Source organism: Coturnix japonica, chromosome 21 (genome assembly GCF_001577835.2).
Source record: "Coturnix japonica isolate 7356 chromosome 21, Coturnix japonica 2.1, whole genome shotgun sequence".
Taxonomy (NCBI): Eukaryota; Metazoa; Chordata; class Aves; order Galliformes; family Phasianidae; genus Coturnix; species Coturnix japonica.
In genome coordinates, this window is record NC_029536.1 from 5,703,756 (window position 1) to 5,715,812 (window position 12,057).

General features: G+C 60.4%; 1 protein-coding gene across 1 annotated transcript in view; it reads left to right on the top strand.

Annotated features, from left to right (window-relative positions):
* HSPG2 (heparan sulfate proteoglycan 2) overlaps positions 1 to 11,932 on the top strand; it is a 30,459-nt gene extending 18,527 nt beyond the window's left edge. Inside the window, 33 exon segments of the mRNA XM_032448681.1 lie at positions 57 to 208; positions 298 to 436; positions 524 to 675; positions 751 to 889; positions 978 to 1,121; positions 1,195 to 1,329; positions 1,807 to 1,988; positions 2,065 to 2,257; positions 2,335 to 2,514; positions 3,504 to 3,764; positions 3,838 to 4,021; positions 4,102 to 4,199; positions 4,973 to 5,239; positions 5,320 to 5,432; positions 5,515 to 5,662; positions 5,732 to 5,848; positions 6,088 to 6,172; positions 6,250 to 6,394; positions 6,466 to 6,565; positions 6,643 to 6,752; positions 6,830 to 6,938; positions 7,034 to 7,132; positions 7,917 to 8,138; positions 8,690 to 8,922; positions 8,998 to 9,175; positions 9,307 to 9,429; positions 9,503 to 9,556; positions 9,658 to 9,733; positions 10,321 to 10,399; positions 10,486 to 10,547; positions 10,623 to 10,706; positions 10,829 to 10,932; positions 11,457 to 11,932. Coding sequence (XP_032304572.1) covers positions 57 to 208; positions 298 to 436; positions 524 to 675; positions 751 to 889; positions 978 to 1,121; positions 1,195 to 1,329; positions 1,807 to 1,988; positions 2,065 to 2,257; positions 2,335 to 2,514; positions 3,504 to 3,764; positions 3,838 to 4,021; positions 4,102 to 4,199; positions 4,973 to 5,239; positions 5,320 to 5,432; positions 5,515 to 5,662; positions 5,732 to 5,848; positions 6,088 to 6,172; positions 6,250 to 6,394; positions 6,466 to 6,565; positions 6,643 to 6,752; positions 6,830 to 6,938; positions 7,034 to 7,132; positions 7,917 to 8,138; positions 8,690 to 8,922; positions 8,998 to 9,175; positions 9,307 to 9,429; positions 9,503 to 9,556; positions 9,658 to 9,733; positions 10,321 to 10,399; positions 10,486 to 10,547; positions 10,623 to 10,706; positions 10,829 to 10,932; positions 11,457 to 11,620 — 4,631 coding nt within the window. The 3' untranslated portion in view covers positions 11,621 to 11,932.
* The last annotated feature ends 125 nt before the right edge of the window (positions 11,933 to 12,057 follow it).

Below are 12,057 nucleotides of genomic sequence, written 5' to 3' on the forward strand. Positions count from 1 at the left end.
ACTTGGGATAGACGTGTACCACCACGGTGCTGAATGTCCCCATTCCCTGTTCCCAGCCCCTGGAGCCTCCCAGCCTGTACACATTGAGTCTTCATCCTCTGCCATCGCCGAGGGACAGACCCTGGACCTCAACTGTGTGGTGGCAGGATCTGGTCCCACTACTGTCACCTGGTACAAGCGTGGTGGCTCCCTGCCTGCTGGCCACCAGGTAGGGCATAGAGAGTGGGAGGTCACCCCAATATCCTGTCCTGTCCTCCACTCTCTGGTACTGACATGTCCCCATGGTGTCCCCAACAGGTGTCAGGCACCCGCCTGCGCATCCCCCAGGTGTCAGCAGCCGATTCGGGTGAATATGTGTGCCGGGTGACTACAGGCGGTGTCACACAGGAGACGTCCCTCGTTGTCACCATTGATGATGATGCTGGCCCCTCCCGCTGTGAGTGCCATGCTGTGGATGGGGCTATGTGGACTGTGCTGGTCCCTGATGCTGGAAGGGACCTGAGCCTTAACTCTGCCCATGCAGCCTCCGGTGTCACGCTGCCTATCCACATTGAGTCCTCAGCATCCTCTGTCACTGAAGGGCAGACCCTGGACCTTGACTGCGTGGTGGCTGGCCAGGACCAGGCCACCTTCACCTGGTATAAGCGCGGCGGGTCCCTCCCAGCCAAGCACCAGGTAAGTGGGGATGTGGCAGGGTAGAGGCTGGTGGCCCCACGCATCCAGCTGATGCTACCCCCTGCCATCCCCCAGATGTCAGGGTCCCGCCTGAGGCTCTCCCAGCTCTCTGTGGCCGATTCGGGCGAGTACGTCTGCCGGGCAGACTTGGGCAGCACCTCCCGTGAGGCCACTGTTGTTGTCACCGTCACCTCACGTGACAGCTCCAGCTACCGTGAGTGCATCCACAGGGCAAAGAAGAGCACTGGTGCCAGGGGCAGTGTGGGTGACCTCAGTGGCTTCCCTGTCCCTTGTCCCCACAGGGCTGCAGAGCCCCATCATCTCCATTGACCCGCACAGCATGGCTGTGGCCCCGGGCGAGGATGCCACCTTTAAGTGCCGCATCCATGATGGTGCTCGGCCCATCAACATCACCTGGCGGATGGGACCTAGCCAACACCTCCAAGGTACAGTGGTCCCTTGGGTGGCCCAGGCATGGTCCCTGTGGTCACCCAGGCACTGAACCTTCTCCTTGCCCAGATAATGTGAAGATCAGTGCCAATGGTTCTGTCATCTCCATCACTGGTGCCCATGTGGGCAACCAGGGTGCATACCACTGTGTTGCCTCCAACCGCTTTGGCGTTGCCAGCAGCGTTGTCAACCTCCTGGTGCAAGGTACAAGTTGGCTGGGTGTCCCCATCTCTGTCCCTACGTCCTCATGCTTCACATGCTCTTAGGGTGGTGATGTCTCCATCCTTGTCCCCATATTGTCACCCATATGCTCCAGGATGGTCGTGGTGCCTCCATTTCCATTCTGATGTCTCTATCCCTATATTGATATCTTCTGTATCTTGTGGTGTCCCCATCCCCTTATGGCCTTGGTGCCCAAAGGGTGGTAGTGATCCCGTCCCTGTCCTTTTGGGATGTTCTTCGGATGCTTCTGGGGTGGTGGTGTCCCCGTCCCTATGCTGACATCCTTCAGGTGCCTTTGGGGTGGCGGTTCCATGTTCCTATGCAGATATCCTTCAGGCACCCCTGGGGTTTCAGATACCCCTGTATCTCCACCTCCTTCCCTGTGATGTCCTCCAGGTGCCCCTCGGGTGGTGATGTCCCCGTGCCCATCCCCACACTGACTCCTTCCCCACCCTCCAGGTGCCCCCACAGTGTCAGTGATGCCACCAGGTCCTGTGACAGTGAAGGAAGGCAAATCTCTCAGCCTGGAGTGCCTGGGCCGGGGTGAGCCACGGCCCCTGGTGCGCTGGAGCCGACTGGGTTCACGGCAGAAGGTGGAGCACCAGACGCTGCTGCACATGGACAGCCAGGCTGTGCTGCAGGTGAGTGGGACATCCCAGGGTGCTGCATACTCCAGGACATGTGAGGTGCTCACTATGCACTCTCTCCCCTCACTAGCTCTCACCAGCCAAACCAGAGCACGCTGGGACCTACATCTGCACAGCACAGAGTGCCCTGGGTTCAGCACAAGCTCGTGTGGATGTCAGCGTGGAGACAGCACAGAGGCACCCTGGGGCCCCCAGGGTCACTGCACCACCCTCCGTCACAGTGGTGGCTGGGGACACTGCCATGCTGCACTGCTCAGCTACAGGTAGGGGATGGGGACAGTCTCTATGGGAACCTGCCTGGACCCCCTGCCCTGGGTGACATGGGGTGATGTGCCGACAGGAGAGCCAGAGCCCAGGATTGAGTGGTCGAAGCTGCGGGCACCACTGCCCTGGCAGCACCGCGTGGTGAATGGCACCCTGGTGATTCCCCGTGCTGCGCAGCAGGACTCAGGCCAGTACATCTGCAATGCCAGCAGCCCCACCGGCTTCACTGAGGTTTTCATCACCCTGGATGTGGAGAGTAAGGGACTACGGTTTGGGTCCACACTCTGTCACCGCCCTTTGCTGCTTTCCCTCCATCTTTCTGTCTAACCCTTCCAGATCTGCTCATGTCCTTCCCCATCACTTCTCATACTCTTCTCACACATAGTTCCATCCTCACTCTTCCATCTTAGCATTCATTGTCTTCTCCAGCACTTCATGGACACCTTCATTCACCCCTTCCCCTTGATGTTTCCATTGCCTTGTCCATCTCTGCACTCATCATCTCACCAGCTGTGCTCACACTCCTCTCCATCCACTGTCCACAAATCCACTTGTTTCTCAGCCATCCCAGCATTCATCCCTGCATACAGCTCTTACTGCATCTGCTCACACTCTTCCATCCTTCCACAACTCATGAAGCTGTCATCACTCACCCACCCTGGCACTCAGCTGAGTGTACGTCGCTGTTCACATCCATCTTTTCCTGTGGCAATACAAGAAAAGCTGTTCAGAGCAGCAGCTGTGGAGCAAGATAAACAGCATTTTCCTTGTGGATCCATCCTTTATCCCTCATCTGCACAGTTCTCTCTCTTTTGCTGCTTACTACTCCATCCATCCCTTCTTCACCCACTTTTATCCCGTCCATCACTTATCCATCTCAGCTGGTTCTGTACGTCCCTTTGTCTTGGGTGTGTCTGTAACGCATCCATCCAAGCACTCATCCCCACACACATCTACCTTCCCCCACAACCATTCCTTGGAGATCAGTCCACTTGTCCTTCCCTGCTCATGTCTCTCTTTTCTCCATCCATCCCCTTCTCTTGCTTACATCCCTGCACCCATCCCTGCACGTATCCAGCTTCACCCACACCCCTCCATCCATCCCTTCCTCTCATCCATCTCTCACCCATCCCAGCACAGCTCCATTCCCACCCCACCCACACCGTCCCACTGCCACTCTGTGCCCCTCTGACACCTTCATTCCCCATCCCGTCCTCACCGCGTGCTGACCGCTCCACCCCACAGCCCCGCCATACGCCACAAGCTTACCAGAGGACAGTGCGGTGCATGCGGGTGACACGGTGCAGCTGCAGTGCCTGGCCCATGGCACCCCACCACTGCTCTACACTTGGGACAAGCTCAATGGCAGCCTGTCGCCCCGCGCTGTGCCCCGTGCCGGTCTCCTGCGCATCAGCCCCACGCTGCCCGCTGACGCCGGCACCTACCGCTGCATGGTCACAAACCGTGTGGGCAGAGCTGAGACCTTCGCCCGCATCGCTGTCCATGGTGAGTGCCCGGGTGCCCCACATCACGCTGGGGCTGCCCGCCATGCCCAATGTCACCTTTACATCCCATGCAGGTGATGGTGGTGGTGACAGCCATGGTCCTCTGGCCGTGCGGGTGACACCGGGGAGCTTGGTGAGAGGGGTGGGCAGCACGGCTGAATTCGCCTGCACCGCGTCAGATCCACGGGCGCACCTGGAGTGGCTGAAGGACAGTGGGGAGCTGCCCCCCCGGCACAGCGTGCGGGATGGGGTGCTGCGGTAAGGCAGGACAGGGTGGTGTGGGGTGCAGGCAGTGCCCCACAGGTCCCACAACTCATGTGTCCCCAATGTTCCCGCAGGATTCCAGAGTTGGCGCAGGGAGCACAGGGGGTGTACGTGTGCCGGGCCAGTGCTCCGGGTGGGCAGGCGGAGGACAGGGCCACGCTCACCGTACAGGGTAGGAGCCACTGACCTGACCCTGCAAACAGCAGCACCTTGCTGCCCCTGAGCCCCTGCTGCACCTGCAGGTGCCTGCTGACCCCAGCCCCATATACCCCGGTACCCCTCATTGCCCCAAACCCATGGGCACTTGCTCAGCCTGCCTGCTCTTCCCACAGGCTCCCTGGTACCCTTATCACCCCATGCCCCAGGTACCCTTGTTTTCTTCCTGTAGGCACCCCAATCCCTCCCCATACACCTGGGCATTCTGATACCTCTTATTTTCCCCATGCCCTCAGATACCTTGGTATGCCCAATTTTCCCTCATGCTCTGCAGCAGCCTACAGGTCAATCTCTGCATGCCTACAGGCACCACAGAATTCATGTTTCTTCCCATGCCTACAGTCAGCCTGACACTCACCTATTTCTTCCCATTCCCCTCTCTGCCCCGCTACCCTCTGTTCTCTCATTGTTGCCCTCAGGCTCCCTGGTGTCCCCCATCTCCCCCCATCCATGTGCACCTTGGTACCCCTCATCTCTCCCATGGGACACCTATGGGCACCCCAATGCCCCCTGTTTCTCCCCATGTACTCTGGTACCCCTACTTCCCCATAACTATGGGTACCCCAAAATTCCTTATCTCCCTGTACCCGTGGACACTCTGGTTCTTCTCACCTCTCCCAACAGGCACCCTGGTACCCCCAGTCTCTCACTTTGCTGGTTCCCTCCTCAAATCTTATGGTGCCTCCCCATGCCTGGGGTCACCCCTAAACCATCCTTTCCCCCTTCAAGCTCTGCCCAGGGCCCTGATTAACATCCGAACGGCGGTGCAGACAGTGCTGGTGGGCATGGAGGTGGAGTTGGAGTGCCTAGGGCTGGGCGAGCCACGGCCCCATGTCACCTGGAGCAAAGTGGGGGGCCAAATCCGCCCAGGGGTGCTGGTTCACGCTGGCACCCTGACCATTGAGCGGGTGGAGCGGGCGGATGCGGGGCAGTACCGCTGCACTGCCACCAATTCTGTGGGCACCGTGCAGTCCCACGTCATCCTCCATGTGCAAGGTGAGCAAAGATGGGAACTCAAAAGTGGGGAGGGTATCCCCAACCCCAGCACAAGGGGTGACGGCTCTGTCTGTCCACAGCTGCCCCACACATTGCCGGGCAGCCGGAGGTGAAGGAGGTGTCAGTGGGCTCAGTGGCTGTTCTGCCCTGCTTGGCATCTGGCTTCCCTGTGCCGGAGATCAGCTGGAGCAAGGTGAGCAGGGATGCAGGGACATGAGGCTGTGGGAAGTCAGGGTTGGGTGCCCTGTGGGTGCTTACCCCTGATGTCCTCACAGATGGAGGGGGAGCTGCCGGAAGGCGCGCGGGTGGAGGGCACAGCCCTGATGCTGCCAGCCGTGCGCCTTGAGGATGCTGGTGTCTATGCCTGTGCTGCCAGCAACAGCCGCGGCCAGGAGAAAGCTTTCTATGTGCTGAAGGTGCGAGGTGAGTACTGGATAGGAAGGCTGGGGGGGGACTACATCCCTGTCTGTGCTGAGCCCCATGTCCCTGCAGAGCACCTGGTGCCCTACTTCACGCAGACTCCCCGCTCCTTCCTGCTGCTGCCCACCATCAAGGATGCCTACAAGACCTTTGAGATCCAGATCACCTTCAGGCCTGATGCTGCCGATGGTGAGCACTGAGGGGGCCCCTCAACCCCCTGAGCCTGACTATGCCTCAATGGCCTGCTCTCATTTCCTTCTCTTTCCTCCTCTGTCTGTCTGTCCTCCTTTTCATCTCTCTCCCTCCTTTAGCTCTCATCCTGTACTCAGGTGAGCTCTCACCCCGGGGACCTTTGTTCTCCCTGCTCCCCGGGGTGCTTCTGTGCTGCCTTGTGCGGTGGCTGTGCTCACCCTGCTGTGTCCCCATAGGGATGATCCTCTACAATGGGCAGCGCAAGAGCAGTGGTGCCGACTTTATCTCCTTTGGGCTGGTGGGCGGGCGCCCTGAGTTCAGGTGAGAGCACAGGAAGGTACTGCTGGCTGGAGGGGCAGCACACCCCTCACCCCATATATCTCCCCATTTGATGGTAGGTTTGATGCTGGCTCTGGCATGGCCACAATCCGAGACCCAACGCCGCTACGCCTGGGCAAGTACCACACCGTGCGCCTCTTCCGCAACCTGACTCGTGGCTCGCTGCAGGTGGATGGGCAGCCCCCTGTTAATGGGACTTCACAGGTACAGGGTGTGGGCACCCCACAGCTATGGGGGGATTTGGGGCGGCTGTGCTCACCCCCCTGTGCCTGCAGGGCAAGTTCCAAGGACTGGACCTGAATGAGGATCTGTACCTCGGCGGGTACCCCGACTACGCTGCCGTGGCCAAGACGGGGCTGAGCCGTGGCTTTGTGGGTATGCAGTGAGACAGTGGGAGCAGGGGGCCAGCACTGGGGTTGGGGCTGAGCATGTGTCCCTGCTGTGTCCCATAGGCTGTGTGCGCCAGCTGCGCATCCAGAATGAGGAGGTGGCCTTTGGGAAGCTGGACCTGCAGGCACACGGTGTCTCCAACTGTCCCACATGCCAGGACCAGCCCTGCCGGGTGAGTCTGGGGATGATATGCACCGTCCCCTTCTGCTGGTCCCATTCCTGGTGCTTATCTGTGTCCCCAACCCACAGAATGGTGGCATCTGCGAGGATGCCGAGAGCAGCACCTACATCTGCCGCTGTCCCCAAGGCTTCACCGGCAGCAACTGCGAGTACTCGCAGGCCCTGCATTGCCACCCAGGTGGGTGCCCACACCACAGGGACATCATCTGCTGCTCTCTGTGTGCGGGGAGCCCCAGAGCTCATCTCCTGTCTCTATCCCCTGTCCTTGGGCAGAGGCGTGTGGGCCTGATGCCACCTGCATCAGCCGGCCAGATGGACAAGGCTACAGCTGCCGCTGCCACCTGGGCAAGACTGGGGAGAGGTGCACTGAAGGTGGGCACAGCCAAGGGTGGAGCACGGGGTGGGGACAATGCCAGGGACAGTGGTGTGGGGCTGGGACCCTCCTGGGGGTGTGCATGGGGATGGGACCAACCTGGGGACAGGACCAACCTGGGGACAGGGACATGGGGAGCAGGAGGACCCCTTTGATGACACAGACATGGGAATGGGGATGAGAATGACTTTGGGGACAAGGGCAAGGGGCTGGGAGCCCCTGGGGACACAGGTATGGAGAATGGGGATGACATGAGGGGCTTAATCATTGGGGTGGGGATGACACAGCTCTGACTGCCCTGGGGATGGAGGCATGGGGCTGGGAACAACCCCAGAGACGGGGATGTGGGGATGGGGTGGCCCTGGAGACAGGGGTATGGGAGTAGAACAACCTTGAGGGCACTATGGAGATAACTCTGGGGACATGGGCACGGGGATGGGACCCCCTGGGGACATGGACATAGGGCTGGGACCACTCTGGAGACACAAGCAGGGATCTAGTCTGGGGCAGAAACATGGAGATGGAGGTCACCCTGGGGACACAGACATGGGATTGGGACCAACCTGGGGAAGCAGGCAGGATGGAGACAGGGAACTAGTTTCCAGCCTGGGGATGTGGTCATCATGGACACAATGGGGATGGGGAATTGGGGACCACCTTGGGGACACAGAAATGGGGCTGAGTACCATCCTGGGAGATGGGGATGGTGGAGACAGGGCATGAAGTACCAGCCAGGGGAATGGGGGCACTGTGGGGATGGGTGCTGAGGTGTGGGTGCTGCAGGGGAAGCAGTGAGCGTGCCGTCCTTCGACGAGGTGGGCGCCTTCGTATCGTACCCACCCCTGACCAACGTGCACCATGAGCTGCGGGTGGAAGCTGAGTTCCTGCCACGTGCACCTGACGGACTGCTGCTCTTCAGTGCTGGCAAAGCCTCCCCAGTTGAGGACTTTGTCGCCCTCGCCATGGTCGGTGGCCATCTCGAGTTCCACTATGAGCTGGGCTCAGGTAGGCTGGCACAGTGCGGCAGGGCGTGGTGTCACGGAAGGAGCTCTGGTGTTACCATGAGGGCTCTGGCCTGGCTGGGATGGCCTGGCATCAGTGGGGTTCCCAAGCTTTATGGGATCCCTTGGTATCAGTGGAGCCCCCAGACATCATTAGTGTCCCCAGGCATCACTGATGTCACTGAGGGTCCCAAGCAGTACTGCCCCCTCCCCCTTATGATCAGCTGGGTTTTCTGGCTGTCACTCAGGTTTCCAGGCACTGCCAGATTCCCCAAATTTCACTAAGAAACTTGAGCATCTCAGGGGTCCCTCAGGATCTTTTTTGTCCCTGGGAGTTGTCAGCATCTCTGGGCACCATTGGGTCTCCTGATGACCGTGGGCTGTCTGGACACAGCTGGGGTCTCTGAGCACCATGAGGGTCCCAGCATATCCCTGGGGTTTGCAAACATCAACAAGGTCCCCAAGCACCACCAGGGTCCCCAAGTCCTGGTGCCCCTGGGCTTCCCTGGGGGCAATGGCAGTGCCAAGTTGTGGCATCACCCTGCCACACTGCAGGCACGGCGGTACTGCGGAGCATCGAGCCAGTGGCGCTGGGCCGCTGGCACCGGGTGACAGCTGAGCGGGTGCACAAGGATGGGACGATGACGGTGGACGGTGGCGCCCCAGTGCAGCGCTCTTCACCTGGCAAGAGCCAGGGGCTCAACCTGCACAGCCCTCTCTACCTCGGGGGAGTGGAGCCCCCACTGCGGCCCCCCACCAATGCCTCCTTCCAGGGGTGCATCGGCGAGGTGAGCCCCCCAGGCACTAATGTGGGGTCCCCCTGGTGCAGGATGCCCTGGGTTAAACCGTCATGTCTGGTGCAGGTCTCCATCAATGGGAAGAAGGTGGATCTGTCGTACAGCTTCCTGCGCAGCCGGGGTGTGGGGCAGTGTGGGCAGAGCTCGCCCTGCCTGCACACACCTTGCCTGCACGGCGGCCGCTGTCTGCCCCTGCCCACCGGCAGCCCACCGTTCCGCTGCCTCTGCACCTCTGGCTTCAGTGGTGAGCGCTGTGGGGCTGGGTGTGTGTGCAGTGTACATGTGCTATGCTTGCACACTGTGCGTGCGAGTGGGTGCGGGAGGTGCTGAGACCCCGTGTGCCCGTGTCACCATGTGCCACCACCGTGTCCCCAGGGCCACGCTGCGAGCGGGAGGCTGACCGGTGCCTGGAGCACAACCCTTGCCTGCATGGTGGCACCTGCAAGGACAATGGATGCATCTGCCCCGAGGGCTATGCTGGCCCCTACTGCCAGCACGGTGAGCTGGGGGTGTGGGGACATGGGGACACGTGGGGAAGTGCCACCAGTCCCCATCACCCTCTCACCCGCAGGCGCAGCGCTGTCAGAGCTGGACCAGGACTGGCAGGAGGGCAGCGGTGGCAGCGGTGAGCTCCGCAGGGTGCTGTGCACCCGTTTTCCCTTTATGTCACCCAAACCTGCTGCTGGGATGTGCTCAGTGGTGCCTCCTCTCCCCATCTCCCTGCAGACACCCCTGGGCAGTTCAGCGCCATGTTCCATGAGGGCTCCTACCTGGCCCTGCCCGGCCACCTCTTCTCCCATGGGTGAGTGACAGCAGGGACAGGGACCCTTGTGGCATCACACCCATCACAGTGTTGCACCTCTTCCCACTGCACCCACAAGAGTGCTGCACCCCTTTCCTGCAGCATTGCACCCATTGCTGCATTGAACCTTTCTCCTGGTGCTCCATCCATCACAGCGTTGCATCCTTCCCAGCATGCTGTACTCTTCCCACTGCATTGCACCTTTCCAGTGGCGTTGCACCCTTCAAGGCTGCTTCACTCTCTCCTGCAGCATTGTACCCATTATGGTGCTGCATCCTTTCCTGCAGCATCACAGCCATCGTGACTTAGTACTCCTCCTGCCATGTTGCACCCATTGTATTCTTGTACACATTGCATCCTTGCACCCACTGTGCTGTTGCACCTGCTGCATCCTTGTACCTGTTGCATTCTCGCACCACATGCATTCTTGTTTCAATTGCATTCTTGCACCCATTGTGTTGTACCTGCTGCATTTTTGAACCCACTGCATTTCTGCACCCTTTATTTCTTGTACCCACTGCATGCTTGCACCCATGGTGTTGTACTCACCCAGGCTCTGTACCCATGCCCTGCCCCTCTTGTTGCAGCGCACCTGATCTTCAGGACACCATTGAGCTAGAGCTGAGGACAAGCAGCACTGAGGGGCTACTGCTGTGGCACGGGGCGGTGAGCAGGGACACGGCCAGGGCATGCAGCCCTGGGGAGGGGTCGGGGTTGTCCCCATCCCGCTCACAGCCCTGATGTGCCTACAGGAGAGTGGCAAAGCCAAAGACTTCGTGGGGCTGGGTCTGAAGGATGGGCACCTGGTGTTCAGGTGAGGGGTAAACCTGTGTCCCTTGGGGCCCCACAGCACTCATGTGTCCCCATGCTCAGCCCGGTGTCCCCTCAGCTACCAGCTGGGCAGCGGCGAGGCCACCATCATCTCCGAAGACCCTGTCAATGACGGCGAGTGGCACCACGTGATGGCAGCCAGGTGGGGTTGGGACACGACGGTGTGGGGATTGGGGTTGGGACACAATGGTGTGAGGATTGGGGTTGGGACACAATGATGTGGGGATTGGGGTTGGGACATGGGTGCTGATGTTGCCCCCACAGGCAGGGCCGGCGCGGGTGGCTGCAGGTGGATGGGGAGGAGCCGGTGTTTGGAGAGTCCCCTGGAACCAACGTCATGGCCAACACCCAGGGCAACATCTACATCGGTATGGATATGTGGAGAGTGGGGACACGGCATGGGAGGGGGCACAGCACAGACAGGACAGGATATGTGATGGGACATAGTGGAGTATGGTGGAGGGAGAACACAGGAGATTGTATGGGATAGGACATGGTGTGGGAACAGGATGGGACACAGGGCAGAGGATGCTACAAAGTATGGGACATGGTGGGACACAAAACACAGGATGGGACACAAGGGGATGTGGTTGTGGGGTGGGACATGATGAGGCACTGGGGGCAGTGGGACAGGACACGAATGCAAGACTGTACGTGATGTGGCATGGAATGGGACGTGAGACATGGCGTGGGGTGGGATATGGGAGAGGACATAAGAGGCATGATATGGGACATGGTATGGGATGTGGGACAGGACAAGAGAGTGGACATGGGAAGGGGACATATGGTGCTGGGATGTGACATGGGGCAGGACGTGAGCAGCAGACCTGCATGAGGACTGTGGGGTGCTGCGTCCTCCTGTTCCCACACTCACATGCCCCCCGTTCTGCAGGCGGTGCCCCAGACCCCCGCAGCCTCACAGCCGGCAAGTTCCTCACCGGCGTGTCGGGATGTGTGCGGGGCCTGGTGCTGGCGCCCGCGGGGACCCCCCGGCACCCCACTGACCTGCGGCACGGCGTGGTGGGCGGCTCTGCCGTTGCCCCCTGCCCCTCGTAGCCCCCCTCCTACCCTCCCACAGCTCGGGGGGATTAATTTTGTCGGGTTTATTATTATTTTTCCAAAAAGCCACGAGAAAAAGGTGCTTCGCTGCCCTGGGATGGCTCCGGGGGGGCCGGGACCCCACAACAATGTTTACACCCCCCCTCCCCACTCCCGACCCGAGCCACGCTGGGGCGGCCGGGCCGCTCAGGTGCCTCCTGGGGTGGTACCTGGGTGGGGGGCGCAAGGGACAATCGTGGGAGTTGGCGGGGACGGCGGGATCCCCCAACCCCCCTGTGCTGGGACAACTATTAAAGGAGAGAGAACCAGCGCGGGGGTCGGGTGTGGGTCTGTCATTGAAATGGGGCACGGGGCTCCAGGCCGCACTGGGGGCTGTTGTGGGGGTGGGAAAGCTGCTGTTTGGAGCGGGGGATGGAAGCGTGGGGTGGTGAGGG